Source organism: Hemiscyllium ocellatum, chromosome 3 (assembly GCF_020745735.1).
Source record: "Hemiscyllium ocellatum isolate sHemOce1 chromosome 3, sHemOce1.pat.X.cur, whole genome shotgun sequence".
Classification (NCBI taxonomy): Eukaryota; Metazoa; Chordata; class Chondrichthyes; order Orectolobiformes; family Hemiscylliidae; genus Hemiscyllium; species Hemiscyllium ocellatum.
Window position 1 is genome coordinate 70,046,601 of NC_083403.1, and position 20,629 is coordinate 70,067,229.

Genomic DNA, 20,629 nt, shown 5'->3' on the forward strand with positions numbered 1-20,629 from the left:
CGAGGCTGAAACTGGTGAATTTTTAAATCAGTTAGGGAATCAAGGATTAATGAGAAATGGCAAGAAAATGTAGTTGAGGATTATCAGGTCAGGCATTTGTCCCAGACTATTTAAACACTTTCCAGGTTTGATTAGCTGCCCTGGAGCTATTTCATTCATGCTGCATTTAAGTCAAATATATGAGCTTGACTTTCAAAAGACCCTTGTCAGTCACCTCCAAAGTCCAAATATTTAACAGACTTCCGAAGAAATTCCTCCTCCTCTCAATCTTAAGTGGGAGACTACTTATTTTGAAACAATGTCCCCTGTATTTTTTTCAAACTTACTTTGTCATAAGAGTTATGATTTGGAGAGGCCGGTGTTAGACTGGGGTGTACGAAGTTAAAAATCACATAACACCAGGTTATAGTTCAACAGGTTTAATTGGAAGCACACTAACTTTCAGCGCGACGCTCCTTCATCAGGTGACAATCACCTGATGAAGGAGCGTCGCGCTGAAAGTTAGTGTGCTTCCAATTAAACCTGTTGAACTATAACCTGGTGTTGAGATTTTTAACTTTGTCATATGCTTAGCAATGTCTACATTTTATGCTCTAAATGTTCTACTTCTGCTCAAGTCTTTTAGTTTTATGGGAAGAGGTCACATTGAGTTTCACCAGAGGTGGAAAAGACAACAGCTATTTGCCATGAGAGCTACCAAGAAATGGTATCAATTTGAAGAACACGAGAGCACTGAGAGGTCAGCAGATTGGTCAGAGCATAAACAATAAAAAGTGACTTAAGAAAAAAAGGGTGACTTTGGGAAAGAGAGAAAGCTAGCCAGAAATGCCAAATACTAAGAGTTTCTCTGCAGGTTTCCCTCTTTATCTAGAAGTAGAGCGTTCCTTTGAAACCTTTTGTAAGCCGAAATGGCATAAAGTGAAGAAGCAATTTTTTTTCATAAAAGCGAAAACCCTCTTTGGATTTCTTTCGGTTAGCGAAAACAGGCACTAATGTAGGTCTTTCATAAACGTGAAGTGGCGTAAAGCGAGGATATCTGTATCTATTTGAAAAAAAAAATCAAGTGACGTGAGTGCTAATTCTCTGGAGAATGGATCTGCAGAATTTATAATGGAAATAAATAAATTGTGAATGAATTGAACTGATATTTTGGGTAGGTCAGACATATAAAAGGAAAGAAGAGTGGCAAGGCTTTTAGGAAGGATACAACTGTAAGACAAGTGTTTCTGCGGCTACAAAAGAAACCCCAGGATGGTATTTTGCCTTCCTGCTGCCAGGATCAGGTATATCTCTGAAGGGTTGCGGGGCATTCTGAAGGGGAAGACAAACAGACAATTTGGTACCAATGACATATGAGGAAAAAGGGATGAGGGTCCTGCAAGCAGAATTTAGCAAGTTAGGGAGTAAATTAAAGATCAGAACTTAAATATTGGTAATGTCTAAATTACTTCCAGTTTCACGTGCTACTGAATACAGAAACAGGACGTTAGTCCAAACAGATCTGTGGCTGAAGCGATTGTATGAGAGGGAGGTCTTCAGATTTCTGGGACTTTGGGGAGGCTTTTGGGACTGATGGGACCTGTTCAAGGTGGATGGATTGCAGCTGAACTGGAATGGGAATGGTCCCAGACAGATGGGTCAGCAAGGGAGGAATGAACAATGAAGATAAGAAGAGGCTACAAAGGAGTCAGAGGCATAGAAATTATAGACCAGTTTAGGAGCAACAGAGGTTGGATGCTTATTTTAATGCAAGGAATCTGATGAACAAGGCAGATGAGAAAAGGACACTGAAAACATAGGAATGATTTAATTAGTATTGCTAAGATATGGCTGAGAGAGGGCAGGATTCTCAGCTCAGTATTTCAGGTTTTGGCATCTTCACGGGAGATAGGAAAGGGGCAGAAGAGGAGGATGTGTCACAATTTTGATCATGGAATTAACTGCACCAACAAGGACTAATGACATCTTAGAAGCTCCTTGCGCTACACCACTGCACAACAAGTTCTTGTCTCACCAACAGCCCTCTGTCTCCTATCAGTAAACCAATTTTGCATTCATCTTATCAAGTTACATTCAATCAGCTTGTACATTCTTTGTCAATTTTCCATGTGGGACCTTGTCGAAGGCCTTGGCGAAATCTATATGAACTACATCAACCTCATCCAAATATTTGACATTAACAGACATAGTTGGTAAGGGTTCTTGATTCATCATCGATGAGAACAAGAGCCAGGATGTGGAAAGATGAAAGAACACTTCAAAACATAAGGGCACATGAAGCTCATTTACATGAACAGTTAGTGCTGCTAAACCAGAAAAGAAAGCTGAATGTAAGATTCTAAATCGTAGCAATTAAGGATGCGATTATGTCATAATTTCAGTAAATCAGTAACCCAGTCACTCAGGCTCATGCTCTGCTTACGTGGGTTTAAAATCAGAAATTTAAATAAAATTGAATTTGTTACATCTGGAATTGAAAGCCACTGTTAGTGATGCTGTGCAACTGTTATTGATTGTCATAAGCACCTGTCTTACTCACATCCTTTAAATAAGGAAATTTGCCATCATTCTAGAGCTGGCCATTCCATCAGGTTCTTGACCCACAGCAACATGAATTATTTGTAATTTTCTCAAGAGATGGACAGCAAAAGGCCTTACATTGTGTTGCCCACATCCCATGACTCATTTTAAAGTGCCAAGTTTAAAAGTAAGGAGTCCCATCATAGCTGTTTCCTCATCCTTTCCAAGGTCCAAACAAACCTCCCCTTTATATTCTTTACTCCAATGTCTCATTAAGAGTGTAGTGCAGTTACTTTGAAGTTTGATAGTCTTCAGCAAAATTATATTCAGTGGGTATACGCAAACATACAACTCCTGGTGCGATAATTTTCTTGAGGAATATAACATCTGAAAAGCTACTTTTTAAGACACAGTCAAAAACTTACTTATTCCCAGCAGAGGCTGCTTAATTATTTTTTGACTTTCTATTTACAAGAATGGAAAGATGCTTACTCTGTATTTAATCCCATACTGTCTCTGTCCTGGAAGTGTTTGATGGGGACACAGTCAGTTTTAACTGTAGAGGGAACTTCTAGTTGAAAAGATTACACAGTAAAGCCCACTTCACACAGTCCGTGCCCTGGGATTGTTTGATGGGGTCAGTGTAGAGGGGGCTTCAGTGTATCTCTAACCTCTTGTCCCTGTCCTAGGTTGTTTGATGGGGGACAGTGGAGGTGCAGCTTTCCTCTATCTCTCTTAATTTAGCACAGAAGCTGAATAAAGATCGTACTGGGGTCAAACGGGGACATTAACCACTCTAAACACTGCATCATTTACTTTGTCACCTTACACCCTATCCGCTTCTTACACATCTGGCATCCAATCCCCACCTGTTCAGGAATCTTACTCACTACTAATATGGCATCCTACCCCTGGTACCTTTTCCCCTCTACAGTTGACATCCTACCACTTGACATGCTACCCACCTTGTACCTGCTGATCTGGTACCCTCACCCTCCACCTAGCTGCCAACTGACCTTCTCAGCACTCGATCATCACAATTACCTTACGCACTTACAGTTTAATGGCAACTGTCAAAGAATCTAGATGAAAATAAGTACTGCAGATGCTGGAGATCAGAGTCAAGATTAGAGTGGTGCCTGAAAAGTGCAGGTGGTCAGGTAGCATCCAAGGAGCAAGAAAATCGACATTTTGGGCAAAAGCCCTTCATCAGGAATGAGGCTGGGAGCCTTGGGAGTGAAGAGATAAATGGGAGGGGGGTGGGGCTGGGGAAGGTAGCTGACAGTGCAATAGGTTTGGATAGAGGTGGGAGTGAATGTGATAAGTTGGAGAGGAGGGTGGAGTGGCTAGATGGGAAGGAAGATTGACAGATGGGACAGTGCTGAGCTGAAAGGTTGGAACTGGGGCAAGGTGGGGGAGGGAAATGAGCAAACTGGTGAAGACCACATTGATGCCCTGGGGTTGAAGGTCCTGAGGCGGAAGGTGAGGCATTCTTCCTGTATGCGTTGGGGGGTAAGGGAGTGGCGATGGAGGAGGCCTATGACCTGCATGTCCTTGGCAGAGTGGGAGGGGGAGTTGAAACATTTAGCCAGGGGCAGTGGGGTGATTGGTGCGGGTATCCCGGAGATGTTCTCTGAAGCTCTCGACCGCTGTGAAAAGGGAGCGTGGTTTGCTTTCCTCAGATATTCTGCATTACTAAACAACTGTCAGGATGGAAGTATGGATCTTTGTGTCCGAGGAAGACCTGTGTTGATTACCCTTTCAGATTATTATCTCATAGATAAAATAGATTAGGGTGGCTATCTGACTTAGACTGACATTCTTCGCAAAATCCTGAACTGTATCTTAAAGAATCACTTAATAAGAATTGGAATTAGTGCAGAACTCCACCTGTCACTTAATCTCAACCAACCATGCAGAGGTTTAAAACATGAATACTCCTTGCAAGAAAGGAATTCAATTAGAAACTCACTCCTCTTGCTGGTTCGTTCATGGGCTTATTATTTCAGTGGAAAGGCCAATATCCATTTCCCATCCCTAAACACATTTGAAGGTGGAGAATATGAACTGCTACGGTATGTACACCCAAAATGCTATTAAGGAGAGAGTTCCAGTGTTAGTGATGAAAGTGCAACATATTGGGGCAGCGCAGCAGCTAAGTGCTTAGCACTCCAGCCTCATAACACCAGAGACCTGGGTTCAATTCCAGCTTTTGGCAACAATCTATGTGCAAATTGCATGTTCTCCCTATGTCTGATTTAGTTTCCTCTGGGTGCTCTGGTTTCCCCTTTCAGTCCAAAGATGTGTAAGTTAGGTGGATTGAACAGACTAACTTGCCCCATGTGGTGTGCAAGCTAAGTGGATTAGCCATGGTAAATGCGGGGTTACAGGGATAGGATCAGAGTTTGATCTGACTGGGATGCTGTTAAGAGAGCAGATTCAATGGGCCAAATGGCTTCTTTCCACACTGTGGGGATTCTATGATCATAGTCAGGACAACTCACAATGTGAAATAGAACTTGTAGACATTCCCAACCCATCTTTTTCTTCTCGTTAGTAGAGATATTTTCTAATCAATCCATTCAGAGACGTTACTACATACCACTGGTGCAGGTGGAACTTGACCTCAGATCTCCAGGTCCAGAGAAAGGGGCACTACCTTCACAAGAGGCTGGTACTTGGACAGAGTGCTACAATACATTTTATAGATGGTGCACATCCAGCTATGCAATACAAGTGGTGAGGGATTAATTGTTTAAGGTCATGGCTGAAGTGCAGATCATGTATAGGACATTTTGCTCTGTGTAGCATCAAGGCTTGAGAATGCTGTTGGAACTAAACTCATCCAGGCAAATGAAAAATATTCCATCACAACTCTAACTTGTACTCCTAGTCCAAGAACTCCCCACCTACGTTCGGGACACCACCCACGCCCTCCACCTCCTCCATGATTTTCGCTTCCCCGGTCCCCCAACGCCTTATTTTCACCATGGACATCCAGTCCCTGTACATCTCCATCCTCCACCATGAAGGACTCAAAGCCCTCCGCTTCTTCCTTTCCCGCCGTACCAACCAGTACCCTTCCACTGACACCCTCTTTTGACTGACTGAACTGGTCCTCACTCTGAATAACTTTTGTTTCCAATCCTCCCACTTCCTCCAAACCAAAGGAGTAGCCATGGGTACCCGCATGGGCCCCAGCTATGCCTAGCTCTTCGTAGGATATGTGGAACAGTCCATCTTCCGCAGCTACACTGGCACCAACCCCCACCTTTTCCTCTGCTACATCGATGCCTGAATCGGTGCTGCCTCGTGCTGCCACGAGGATGTTGAACAGTTCATCCACTTTACCAACACCTTCCACCCCGACCTCAAATTTACCTGGACCATCTCAGATTCCTCCCTCCCCTTCCTCAACCTCTCCATTTCTATCTCGGATGACCGAATCAACACGGACATTTACTATAAACCGAACGACTCCCACAGCTACCTAGACTACACCTCCTTCCACCCTGTCCCCTGTAAAAATGCCATCCCATATTCCCAATTCCTTCATCTCCGCAGCATCTGCTCCCAGGGGGACCAGTTCGAACACCGAACAACCCAGATGGCCTCCTTCTTCAAAGAACGCAATTTCCCCCCAGACGTGATCGACGATGCTCTCCACCGCATCTCCTCCACTTCCCGCTCCTCCAATCACCACCAGGACAGAACCCCACTGGTCCTCACCTACCACCCCACCAACTTCCATATACATTGTATCATCCGTTGTCATTTTCGCCACCTCCAAACGGACCCCACCACCAGGGATATATTTCCCTCCCCTCCCCTATCAGCGTTCCGAAAAGACCACTCCCTCCGTGACTCCCTTGTCAGTCCACACCCCCCGACCAACCCAACCTCCACTCCCGGCACCTTCCCATGCAACCGCAAGAAATGCAAAACTTGCGCCCACACCTCCCCTCTCATTTCCCTCCAAGGCCCCAAGGGATCCTTCCATATTTGCCACAAATTCACCTGCACCTCCACACACATCATTTACTGCATCCGCTGCACCCAATGTGGCCTTCTCTATATTGGAGAGACAGGCTGCCTACTTGCGGAACGTTTCAGAGAACACCTCTGGGACACTCGGACCAACCAACCTAACCACCCCGTGGCTCAACACTTCAACTCCCCCTCCCACTCCACCAAAGACATGCAGGTCCTTGGACTCCTCCATCGCCAGACCATAGCAACACGACGGCTGGAGGAAGAGTGCCTCATCTTCCCCCAGGAACCCTGCAACCACAAGGGATGAACTCAGATTTCTCCAGTTTCCTCATTTCCCCTCCCCCCACCTTGTCTGTCCCAACCCTCGAACTCAGCACCACCTTCCTAACCTGCAATCTTCTTCCTGACCTCTCCGCCCCCACTCCGGCCTGTCACCCTCACCTTAACCTCCTTCCACCTATCGCATTCCAACGCCCCTCCCCCAAGTCCCTCCTCCCTACCTTTTATCTTAGCCTGCTTGGCACACTCTCTTCATTCCTGAAGAAGGGCTCATGCCCGAAACGTCGATTCTCCTGCTCCTTGGATGCTGCCTGACCTGCTGCGCTTTTCCAGCAACACATTTTCAGCTCCTTGATCATTGCCTAGTTTAGGGGAATCAGGAGCAAAATTACCACAGAATTTCCAGCCTCTGATTTGGTCTAGTTGGTATAGTATTATATGGCTAGTTTGCTTAAATTTCAAGAAAATCACAAACCCAAGATGTCCACAGTTGGGTATTCAATGATGGTCATGTTATTTAATGTCACAGACAGATAACTGGATTCTCCCTTGAGCTATAACACTGGCATCCATGCAAAAATGTGGAAAATTGTGCAGGCATGTCCTGTACACAAAAAGCAGAAAACTCCAATTCAGTCTTTTACTGCTACATCAGTACTCTTGATCATCAATAAAGTGATGGAAGGTGCTATCAACAAAATCTATCACGTAGCATTTGCTAAGCAATAACCTACTCAGTGAAGTTCAGTTTGTGTTGCTGGTTATTCAGGCTTAGTTTGGATTCTACCAGAGCCACTCATCCTTGTATTCATTACAGCCTTGATCCAAACACAGACAAAAGAGCTGAATTCCAGAGGTGAGATGACAGTGACTGCCTTTGACATCAAGGTTGCATTAAATGGAGTGTGGAATCATGGAGATCTGACAAAACTGGAGTCAATGGGATTTAAGGGAAAACTCTCCACTGGTTGGATTCATACTTGGTATATAGGAAGACAGTTGTGGAGGTCAGTCATCTCAGCTCCGGCTATATCCATAACACTCGAAGCTTGACACCATTCATGACAAGGCAGTCTACTTGGTTGGCACCACGTATACAACTTCCGTCAGTCACTAACAGAGTGCATAGTATTGACAAGATGCACCAAAGCTCCTTCGACAGCACTTATCATGCCTGTAACCACTTCCATATAAATGTACAAGGGCAACAGACATGACAATACCATCATCTTCAAATCTACTACAAGTTATTCACCTCCTGACTTGGAAATACATCATCATTTCTTCAGCGTTGCTAGGTCAAACTCCTGGGACTCCTTCCCTAATGGCATTGTGCGTCTCTCTATAACAAACTGCAGCAGTTAAAGAAGGTAGCTCATCATCATCTTCCCATTGGTAACTATGGATGGGCAACAAATGCTGGTCTAGCCAGTAACACCCAAATCCTATGAGTGTTTTTCTTTTTAAAAAGTAAGCATTCCCAGTACTTGAGTGGGATGAATAATACCTGCCACTGATCCCTACAAGCCTGAATGTTTTCCTGGTCTTGCCACACACAGCCATAGGTTGCATCATTATTGGAATTACTGCAGGTGTATCTACACACCACAATCATCAGTGACTCACCACTTCTCCACAGGAGTCATGAACACCATGCAGGTGAACTCATGCTGTGATATTCTGGACTAGGATGACCTACAAATAACAGAGCTAAGACAAAAAAATGCAAGTTTGCACGGATCACAGCACGACAACTGTTGTCACTTATATCTCACGCAAAGTACTAATTTTGATTACTCAAGTCTCACGCAGTAGTGTATTACCCCATGTTAAGAAGTGGTTGGTTGGTTTTAGAATTAAAAAGCAACTGACAGAAAATATAATTGCTTTAACATTTGTCTTCAGGCTATATCCTTTTATTTTTAAAGGAATAAATTTTAAACTTATTACTAGTTGTAACTGTACAAATTTGAATTAGACAAAGCAATCTGCTTAAAATGAAAAGGCACTTCAAGGTTGTAGTGACAGAACAAATGAACCAACTGATAATCCAGATCCATTATAACTATTATGGTTTTAGGAAGAAATACAAAGTAGTGGATATTAGATTAGATTAGATTACTTACAGTGTGGAAATAGGCCCTTCGGCCCAACAAATCCACATCGACCCGCCGAAGCGCAACCCACACCCATTCCCCTACATCTTTGGACTGTGGGAGGAAACCGGAGCACCCGGAGAAAACCCTCGCAGACACAGAGAGAATGTGCAAACTCCACACAGTCAGTCGCCTGAGTCGGGAATTGAACCTGGGTCTCTGGCGCTGTGAGGCAACAGTGCTAACCACTGTGCCACCCACTAACAGAAAAACATGGTATTAACAACCAACACCATCTTAGACAACGACTGAAAGCATCTATTGGAGTATATTGTGTGCAGTATGTTAAAAAGTGGTTCAAAGAGCTTCTGACAGATTTTTGCTGGGTTCATTTTTCTCCCCCTTTGAAAGAAACCAGCCCAGTTTTCACAGAAACAATCACAAAGAAAAAGTATCCAAGAAACCAGTCCAACAAGCATCAGGGAGCTGAGACCTTTAAAATGATACTTATTGTTGACCACATCCAAAACAAAAACCAGCCAACAAACCTTGGACTTAAGTCAAAACCTCAGACAACCAAAGGAGTGTAAACTCTATTATTTTATTCTGCCTGCACTTGACACAATCCCTTTTAAGTACATGTGACTGCCTGCTCACCCAAGTGACTGAATGAAGGCCTTAACTTTTGACATTGGGTCTTTATTATTTTTCTCAAGTTTCACAGGGCAATATATTTAACATCATAAATTCGCTCTTTACCCCAAACAAACCTTGTGACTGGTACATTTTTGCTCATAGAAGAAATAGTTAACTGCATTTGAATTGGAACGAAGTATAATCCATGCTAAGAAAAAACTTGAACCTTAGTTATACCCGACAAAAAGAGTTGAACCAAGGGGATCCAACTCAATCCTTTCCCACCTAGTCATAACATAGGCCCAAGTGCCTCACTTACCATTGGAAAATATTTTAAAATATAGGTTAAACAGTATATGGAATTCATCCTCCATAACAATGCAATGTTCTGGAAGTCCTCCTTAAGAACGGAGATTATCTTTAGTAATAGAATAATTTTTTTTGGAAATCCAACATTCTACCATCTGCAGAACTTGAATTGTATTGTAGCATATAACCATTTCTTAACATGGAGTAATACACTACTGCGTGAGACTTGAGTAAACAAAGTTAGTACTTTGTGTGAGATATAAGTGACAATAGTTGGATAATTGGCTGTCGTGCGGTGATCCATGCAAACCTGCATTTTTTGTCTTAGCTCTGTTATTTGTAGGTCAATTACTAAAGTGAATCTGGAGTAAATCAAAATTTAACACTTTGACTTCAAGAAAATACAACCTATTGCATTTACAATATCTCTCCAGTTTTTCCCACAAGGTAATAATCCCCTGAAACTAGTGCAATGTAATTGAATCAGTAGGAAACTCCAGACAAAAAGGAAAAAATTGCTTTGTTACGGTCTCCTTTTGTTATTCAATTTCAAGTTATTTTCTGCAATACTGATTAATGCTGTAACGATAATAAGAATGCAAAAGATCTGATGAAAAATATTAAATAGCACTGAGAAGTTACCTTACTGTGTGAAGAAGAGTGATAATCTCACTTCTTCAGTAATCCAGAAACACTGCCTAATGTTCTCAGAACAGGAGTTCAAATCACACTTGGAAGATGGTGAAGTTTGAATAAAAAAAACCAGAATAAAACCCAAAATAATCATGACCACATAAACACTGTCGATTTCATAAAAGCCATTTGATTCACTCATGTGTTGTAGGCAAGGGAATCTGACATTCATATCTAGTTTGGCCTACATGCAACTCCAGGTTCACGGCAATGTTGTTGACTCTTAACTACTCTGGGCCATTAATGATGAGAAACAAATGCTGATGTAGCCAGCAACACCCTCATTACAAAATCAAACAGAAAGAAGTAGCAGCTGTGTTTGCTACACTGACTTCATTCAAGAATAATTAGCTGTAAAGGAGTTTGGGACATTGAGGATTTGAAAAGCACTATATAATTGTTGTTCTTTCTTTCCATAATAAAATCATGTCTCATGTCTGCAATTATTTCAAACTATAATGGAGTTCCAATATGATATTCCCATAATAACTTATGTAATATACCATACAAAACTGATGGGGAAAAAGAACTCATCGACTGAGTCCCTCTCATAGATTTTTCAGCGTTGCAACTAGCACTATTCTTTTGGTACATCACTATTTTTTCTTTTTCTGCAGGTCAGCTTTAAGACAAGCTCATTTTGGTATTAATTGAAACAGACATATTCTTCAATCTTAAAATAATCCGAGGCAGTTTCAATTTGCTGCCATTTAATCGACTTTTAATGACCTCCCATAAGTAGCTGCTTACCATATTTATATGACCTTTGTGCACATCTATTTAAGGATAATTAAACTGTATGTTTGACACTTCACAGCATTACAATTAAGCACGATTCAATTTCTTATAGCACTGTACATAAAGTGCAGTAATCTTGTCAAGCAAGGTTAGAGGATACAAGGAATAAATGAATAGTTGAAGAAAATAAGTGAACAAGGAAGAGGAGGAAATTAGGGGATTTAAGGGTGGGGGAGGAAAGAGAAACCATACTGGCAAGAGAGACAAAGACAAATGAGAAAGATGATAATGGAAAGGACTGGAGGATAGGAGGTGAAAAACAACTGAGGGAAGTGGGAAAGAGGATGAAGAAAATGTAAGACGGGAAATCCGTTGTGGGATATCAATAATGACATGATTTAGAATGGTTAAGAGAACAGGAGGTTGAGTAGAATGGTGAGTAATTCTTTTAATAGTGAAGGGAGGGTCCAAGAAAATGGGCAATTTTTTTAGACCATGGAATTCAAAATGTTTTAGAGCATGTGATGGGAAGGTATAATTTACATTGACTGCTGCGTGGAAAATGGGACACGGGCGTATATCAAACCCAGAAACAGAGGATCACAAAAAGGGCTATAGAAACAAAGATATTACAGTACCAAGTGGACTTACACACAATGCACTATTAAATGAAGCATCTCAATCACAGCTAGACTCTAAAATTCATCTGAGTAACAGTATAAATTATTACGGTGAAGGAAAACGCAAGCAATTTTATATTCTTAGTGCTCATTTGAAAATATAAGCACAATTTTCTTTGTGCCATGCAATGTCTATAGAATGTTTTAAAATTAACAGATTTTGGTGATGCATGTGTCTTTTGCAAGAAAATACCTTCACAGTCATGTAGGTAGGTTGCATTAACTTCAAATATCAATACTCAATTTCCATTTCACTGGCAACAGCAAGCATTCCAGATGAATTAGCACACGATAAATAAAAAGGTTCGAGGAAATTGAGCCGCTGAACATCAACGGTAATGCAATTCATACTCTGAGCTACTTGATTATTTATATTAGCTATTATCAACTGTCAAATATTACCCAACAATGTATTTTCCTTTCTGCAAATGATTAATACAATGGTATTAATATAACATAAACATATTGTATGCTACTACATCTTAGAGATTAAAATAATCGGTGTAGCACATTGCATTCGCTCACTATAAAAGACTATTTATAAGGCATGTCTACCAAAATGTTTGGTCAATTAAAATATCATTCAAAAATAAGCATTATATTCTGCTGATAGTTTTTTTTCTGACAAACTATACATGTATTTTGGTCATAATTAGATTCTCTATTCCAGGTTTATTTAATTCAAATTCCACCATTTGCCATGGCAGAATTTGAACCCAAATCCCAAGAACATTACCAGAGTCTCTGGATTAACAGCAATAGTACCCCTAGTTCATGAGGAAAGTTGGTCCTGGAGAGAAACTCACCCCCTCCCTGCCAACTCTGAAATTAATGTACTCGGTGAGAAGCTCCAAGGGCAGCTTTCTCACAAGTAATTAAGACTCGAAATGATCAATTAATGGCCAACTGAACACAATTTACCATCACCTTAATCACCTGTGTCCCTTGCTGGCAAGAAATGTGGTGAGATTCCTAACAGCAAAAATTTGGTCAGAGATACCTTGGGGAGAAGAGGTTAGCTTCTGAAAACCCTTAAGTTCAACCTCACTGACATGCCATTTCTCTGCATACAGACTCCACAATAAGATGATTTTCCTGAATAGAATGAGAATGAGATATTCACCCGGACTTGCCTCTCAGTGGGAGCTGGTGCATTCTCATTGGGGCAGCATACTAGTTACCACCTAACACAATTGCCCACACTTGGACAAAAATCAGCAAAATGCTAGATTACCTTTGATCAAGCAAAATCATACATGGACAAAATAATAGGTTTCCTTTTTTCAAACTGACTGTTTTTTTTCTCATGGGGTAGTAGATGGGGGCTAACTCAATGTGTTTGTTGATAGAGTTCCGGTTGGAATGCCATGCTTCTAGGAATTCTCATGCATGTCTCTGTTTGGCTTGTCCTAAAATGGATGTGTTGTCCCAGTCGAAGTGTTGTCCTTCCTTATCTGTATGTAAGGGCACTAGTGAGAGAAAGTCATGTCGTTTTGTGGCTAGTTGGTGTTCATGTATCCTGGTGGCTGGTTTTCTGCCTGTGTATCCAATGTAGTGTTTGTTACAGTTCTTGCACGGTATTTTGTAAATGACAAAAGTTTTGCTTGTTGTCTATATAGGGTCTTTCAAGTTCATTTGATGCCATTTTAGTGTGTTGGTGGGTTTGTGGGCTACCATGATGCCAGCGGGTCTTAGTAGTCTGGCAATCATTTCCGAGATGTGTTTAATGTAGGGGAGAATGGCTAGGTTTCTGGATGTGTTTTGTCTGCTTGTTTGGGTTTGTTGCTGAGAAATCAGCAGACTGCGTACATTGGGTACCCTTTCTTTTTGAATACATAGTGATTTTCCTCTGCTCTGCGTAGTTCCTCTGTGCTGCAGTGTGTGTTGGCTCGTTGAAATAATGTTCTGATGCAGCTTCGTTTGTGGATGTTGAAGAACTACAGAAGCAATCATCCCAACATTCACAACAAAGCTGCATCAGAACATTATTTCAACGAGCCAACACACACTGCAGCAGAGGAATTATGCAGAGCCCAGGAAAATCACCAACACCGTGTATTCAAAAAGAATGATGTAAACATCCTAGCACAGGCAAAACAGAGACATGCCAGAGAATTCCTTGAAGCCTGGCACTTGACAAATATAGACAGCAGAGTTTAAAAATAAGGGGTTTCCACTTAAGATGGCAGTATGGAGGAATTTCCTTCCATAGAGATCAATGGAGACTGGGTGACTGAATGTATTCAAGGTTGAGTTAGGCAGATTTTTGATCATTAAGAGAACAAAGCGTCATAGACAACAGGCAGGAAAGTGGAGTTAAGGTCATGATCAGATCAACCATAATCATTCTGAATGGTGCAAGAGGTTCAATGGGCCCAATAGCCTATTCCTACTCATTTTTTATGAGAACTTTACCATCCACAAAATAGCCTACAAAATTAAATTAACTAACCTTGTTAAAAAGCAGAAGTATTAAATATTTGTAAATATCACAAAGTCCAATGCAATGCAGGTTGATAAGAAGGGCTTAACTTGAGTACATATATAATATATACGCATTAGCAATTTTCTGCAAAACAAAACAATCAATGCTAGCTTGATCATATTATCACTGTTAACTTTGAAGAAGTCTAAACTAGTTACATAAAAAATAAACAATATCATGACTAAAGATTATTTTCAAGACTTAGTCTAACCTTAAAATTAATTACATTTGAAGACTAAACACTTTCTTAAAAGTGCAAGAATTTGACTGAAATCAAACCTAGGAAAATAATAAATTATATAAAATGTTTCAGGAAATCTCACCCTTTAAATTAACCAGCTATATAAAACTATGATGCAAAGCATAACTTTTCTGGTTTTTGAGTTAAATTTGGATTCTTAAAAAGAGATTTTAAGAAAAGTGCTCAATTTATATTGATAAGCAAGAAAATCGATTTTAAACAATGAAAAAAATCCAAACACAACAACTTCTGCAGACATCATAAACTCGCCACAAACATAGGACTTTACATTTTAAAATTTTAATTTAAAGTGAAACAGAATGTTCGAGAGAGGGGGTTGGTGATTATAGTCAAACTGTCCCTGGAGCAGACTGATATGAGCTGAATGTCATGGGGTTAGAAACAAATTCTAAATCTATTACAAACCAAAGACACCGTATAAATTGGCACAGAAAAGGAACAGCTGCTTTTAAGACAGAGAACAAAGCAGCTATAACTGTGAGGAGCATGATGTGTTAAAAACTAATACGAATGCTTGTAAAAGCTCGTTTCTTGTTTGAAAAGAAATAAACAAAACCAGCAGAATGTTTGAAGATCTAAGGAACAAAGAGTGAGGTGGGCCATCCTGGTGAAAGAATAATTTTGGTATGACACAGGAAGAATAATTCAGTGAGACAGGGAGCAGTGAGGTTGTTGGAAGACTGGGAACTCAATCTTTAATGTTACGTATCTGTCAGAAACATGACAATGTAAAAATATTTCATAAGGCATATTTCAGTTGCTGTATTGCGTGCCATTTCTTTAACTTGCTATATTAGTTGCCTGTTAAGTAATATTTAGTCTATATTGACTTTGTTAGAATACACAAAATCCTTCAGTTATTACCATCAATTGGTGGGAAAGATTTTATCCCCCCAGAGTTCAGTCTTTTCAGATATCGTAACAAACCGAAGAAGTTGTGGTTAATTAATGCTGAAACAGTTACAAAATAGGTCAATCTGCATCAATTAAATATTTAGTCATGATGAAAGATCACATACCTAGAGTTTGTTGTGACAAACTATATTTACTTGTAATTCTAATGCATTTGACATAATGCCCCACAGGAAACTCACATTTTGAGTAAAAATAACACTGCTCCCTACCCCCGGTACATTTGCAGATTGGTTAATTTATCCCTGGGATATTCCATTATTTTCTATGATGATTCAACATCTTAGGTTCTCATCTGAAAAACTAACCTGGCAGATTGAATAAGCCACAAATAAGAATCAAAGTTTATACTTTAAGGATATAATACAAAATGGGCTGTACAGCAATTTGTAAAATAACTTTGAATGGAACTATGCGTCATCCATCACTTCCTCTGGCAGTTCATTCCACACAAAGTGAATAAAAAAATGTTGCCCTTCATATCCTTTTTTAAAAAATTTTTCTTCCCATCTTAAAAATACTCCCCCTAGGATTGAACTCCCCCAACCTAAGGAAAAGGCACTCGCTATTCATTTTATCTGTGCCCCTTGTAATTTTATCAACCTCGAAGATTACCCCTCAACCTTCTATGTTCCAGTGAAAAAGTCCTAGCCTATTTAAATAACTCAAACCCTCTATTCCCAACAACAAACTTATAAATCTTTTCTGAACCCTCTCCAGTTTAATAATATCCTTCCAACAGCAAGGTGACCAGAACTGCACACAGCACTCCTGAAGAGGCCTCACCAACGTCCTCAATATGACATCCCAGTTCCTATACTCAAAGGTCTGAGCAATGAACACAAGCATGCCAAACACCCTTTTAACTACCCTGTCTACCTGTGACACAAATTTCAAAACCCTAAGTGTTTCTGTTCTACAACACTACCGAGTATCCTACTATTAATTGTTTAAGTCCTGCTCTTGTTTGTTTTACCAAAATGCAATACTTCACATTTATTCAAATTAAACTCCATTTGCCACTCCTCAGCCCACTGACCCAATTGATCAAGATCTCTTTGTAATCTTTAGATAAGCTTCTTCACTGTCCACTATATCCCACCAATTTTGGTTTCATCACAAATTTATGTCTCCTATATTCTCATTCAAATTGGTTATATAATGACGAACAAAAGTGGACCCAAGTACTGATCCCTGTAGAACAATGCTGGTCACAGGCCTCCAGTCTGAAGAATAACCCTCCACCACCATCATTTGTCTTCTGTCACAAAGGCTATTTTGTATCCATTTGACAAGGTCTCCCTGAATCCCATGTGCCCTAACTTTACTAATTAGTTTACCATACAGAATCTTGTCAAAGGCTTTATTAAAGTCCATGTCAACAACGTCTGCCACTCTGCCCTTATCAATCTTTTTGGTTACTTCTACATAAAACTCATTCAATTTTGTGAAACACAATTTCCCTTGCATAAAACTTCACTGATCATTCCTGATCAGTCCTTGCTTCTCCAAATCCAAGTTATCCTATCTTTTAGAATCACCTCCATCAACTCACCCACCATGAACGTCAGGCTCACAAGTCAATAATTCCCTTAAAACCCTTTCTTAAATAAAGGCACAACATTTGCCAACCTCCAGTGCTCCAACACTTCACTTGTGGTTATAGATGATATAAATATTTCTGCTAGGGGCCCCAGAATCTCTTCCTAATTTCCCACAATGTCCTGGGATACACCTGATCAGGTCCCAGAGATTTATTCACCTTTGTGTTTTCTTAGACCTCCAGCACTTCCTATTCTGTACTGTGAACTGTTTTCAAAACATCAATATTTATTTCTGAGTTTCTTTCTCCACAATAAAAACTAATGTGAAATATTCATTTTGTATCTCACTCAATCACTGAGTTTCAACACACAGACAACCTTGTTGATTTTTAAGGGGCCCTCTTCCCTCTCTAATTGCTTTTTCACTCTTAACGCACTTGTAGAATCTCTTTGGATTATCCTTAGGCTTGGCAGATAAAGTTATCTCATATCAATTCTTTGCCCTCTTAAGAATGCTCCTATAGTCTTCAAACTCTTCAAGAGATTAATTTCATCCCAGTTGTCTATATCTAATACATGACAGCATTTCATAAACACGCAACTTCTACCTTCTGCAATGACAAGGACATCAAAGTTTTCTTATCTTCTAAAATGAACGGGTAAAATGAAAGAGATAAATCCACAGCTTCTGATGAACTTAACAGCAAGGCTTTACAGCCACTTAAGGACAGCAAATGACCATGCTATCTTAACCCACATATCTGTTGCTTCCTCTCTTGACGATTATAAAGTAGCATTCTGAAGCAGTTAAAAATATCCATTTAAACCTAACATAGTCTATATTAGCAATTTTTGGCTTGTTCAATTACTTGACTTTCACAGAATAAGTTAAAAAACATATTCTAATATTGCCTTATGCACAGCATTAGATGAGCACAAAAGTCAATTTTAAAGCTAATTCTTCTGTTTTAGATACTTCTCTGCACAGAAACTTTCAACTAAAAACTAAAGTTCAAAATATTTTATCACATAAAATGTTATTTTTCAGAGACAATTGTATGATATCAATACCGTTCTGTAATCAGCAGAAAGTATCTTTTAGATTAGATTAGCATTTCAAACTTTGGTTTCTCCAGTGTAATTTCTAACAAAATTACTGCTAGATATTAAAGTAAAATGTTTCAATCTCGTGTGTAACTGATAGCAAAAGACAAGCCCAATAAAGCAATCAATGCATCATTAGGATTACTCAAATTCATAAACTGATTATACATTAAAACTGTATTAGTATTGTGCAGTCCAAACCTCCATAAATAAAGAAATTCAAATCTGACTGATTTTTTTTTAAAAAATAAGTTAAAATGAAGTTAAAATATAAATAAAAAAGTTTCAGGCTCTATTCAGTTCACTTTTAGTTCAATGATTGTTTTACATAAACTTTTCTAAATTTAAGTTGAAATTGGCATCTAAACATTGAGGCAAGATGAACTCTGCTAATTCATAAAATCTTTATGGATGCAGGCTATTTGGCCCATTGAGTCAACACCAACCCTCCAATGAGCATATCATCTGCATTTCACATGGTTAATCCACCTGGCTGCACATCCTTGGACACTATGGGCAATTTAGCATGGCCACTCAACTTCCTGTACATCTAGGAGATCACAGAGGGTCAGGCAACATCCATGGAGAAAAAGCAAGCTCTGATAAGAATCGTTTGGACTGGAAAGTTAGCTTGCATTCTCTCCATGGATGCTGCCTGACTCACTTATCTCCAGCATTTTTCAGTTCAGATTCTAGCATTCTACAGTAATTTGCTCCTAACCTGTACATCGAATTCTGTTAATTATAAATAGATCAGAATTGAATTGTAAATCTAAGTTCTTGGGAGCTTTCCTACTAACTAGTATAGACGAATCACCACGTTAGTGAACAATGCTTTATAGAAGTTATTCCGCTGATATCCAATTTGAAACAAATTCTGACCAGTATGGGATTTCGTTCTGACTATAACTCCCAAATCAAACCTACGTCAAAAGTTAATGTTGAAGGTGATAATAATAATTGTAAATCGATTGTTACTCAGATTGGAAAGTTCCAATCCTCAATACGCGAGTTTCTTGTTTTGGCTCATAAGTTAACAAGTGTTTTAGTCTGCTTATCATAATGTAAATATAAACGTTGTGGTGGTCGGGAGGGCCTTGAATTGGGAGCATGCCGCCGAGGTTAAAGAAATCGCATTAACGCATGTTGCTGTGTAATTTTTGTGTGGGACAAGGCAGTGTTGCTGAATGGAGAGAAATAGCCGAAATAATGATGTTTTTTTGGGGGTTGATTCCTCCCCGTCCCCCCTCCCCCACACCTCCCCCTTCCCCGGCCCATCACCTTGGTGAGCTGCGCAATCTTTTTGCTCATCTTCAGGTGCAGCTCCTGGTTGTACAGGGGGGCAGTTGCTCCGGCATGGCCGCCCGCCGGGCCCGCTTTACCGGCGCTTCCGCCGTAATGTTGCTGCCAGCTGACTCCGGTCGCCATCTTCCGCTTCCAGCCCCGCAATGACCGACCGACCGACCGAACGGAGAGACACGAGTGGACCGGCCGGGTGTGGGAGTGAGGGTGGGTTGGGGGGGGGGGGATCTCCTCTCCTCACCACCCCTTCCCCGGCCCGGCCGAAGGCAGGCAGCCACTAACCGGGCAGAAGGAGCAGAGCGGCCCGCTGCAGCTGGTGACTCGGAGCCGGAGCTCCCGGGAACGGTGCCTTCGCCATTGGTCTACGGGCAGCAGAGGCTGCACATCATCGGCGTGATCATGCTGCGCTGCCGCCTCCCCGAGGCCGGTACCGGAGCCGCCGCTGACGATGTTGTTGTTGTTCTCGTCGTTTCTCCCCCCGACACACACACACGCGCGCGCTCGCGTTACCATGGAGCGCACCGACCGTTTACACGGCCGTCACTTCCGGTACCTACCCAGACTTCACTCAAGGAGCGCAGTTGGAATCGACGCGTTTGTTTGGTGAGGAGGAGCATTGGGGGTGGGGAAGTAGAGTTGGTATTGGTGCATTGAGGAGTGAGCAGAGTATAGTTGGTGTTGGTGCATTGAGGGGTGCGGGTGTATAGATGGTGTTGGTACATCGAGGGATGGGGGAGTACAGTTGGTGTTGGTGCATCGGGGGATGTGGATGTACAGTTGGTGTTGGTGCATTGAGGGGTGGGGGGATATAGTTGGTGTTGGTGCATTGAGGGGTGAGCAGAGTATAGTCGGTGTTGGTGCTGGTGCACTCGGGTGAGTACAGTATAGTTGGCATTGGTGCATTGAGGGGTGGGGGAGTAGAGTTGGTGTTGGTGCATTGGAGGGGGTGGGGGAGTATAGTTGGTGTATTGAGGGTTGTGTGAATATAGTTGGTGTTGGTGCATTGAGGGATGAACAGAATATAGTTGGTGTTGGTACATTGAGGGGTAGGGGAGTATAGTTGGTGTTGGTACATT

General features: G+C 41.0%; 1 protein-coding gene across 5 annotated transcripts in view; it reads right to left on the minus strand.

The window, feature by feature from the left end:
- Nucleotides 1–20,101, minus strand: part of fam184ab (family with sequence similarity 184 member Ab) — a 151,520-nt gene extending 131,419 nt beyond the window's left edge. For all 5 annotated transcript variants that reach the window (XM_060850857.1, XM_060850850.1, XM_060850840.1 and 2 more), the window contains exon 1: nt 19,533–20,101. In XM_060850857.1, the coding sequence (XP_060706840.1) occupies nt 19,533–19,679 (147 nt within the window). In that variant the 5' untranslated portion in view covers nt 19,680–20,101. The remainder of the gene's footprint in view (nt 1–19,532) is intronic.
- Nucleotides 20,102–20,629: the final 528 nt, after the last annotated feature.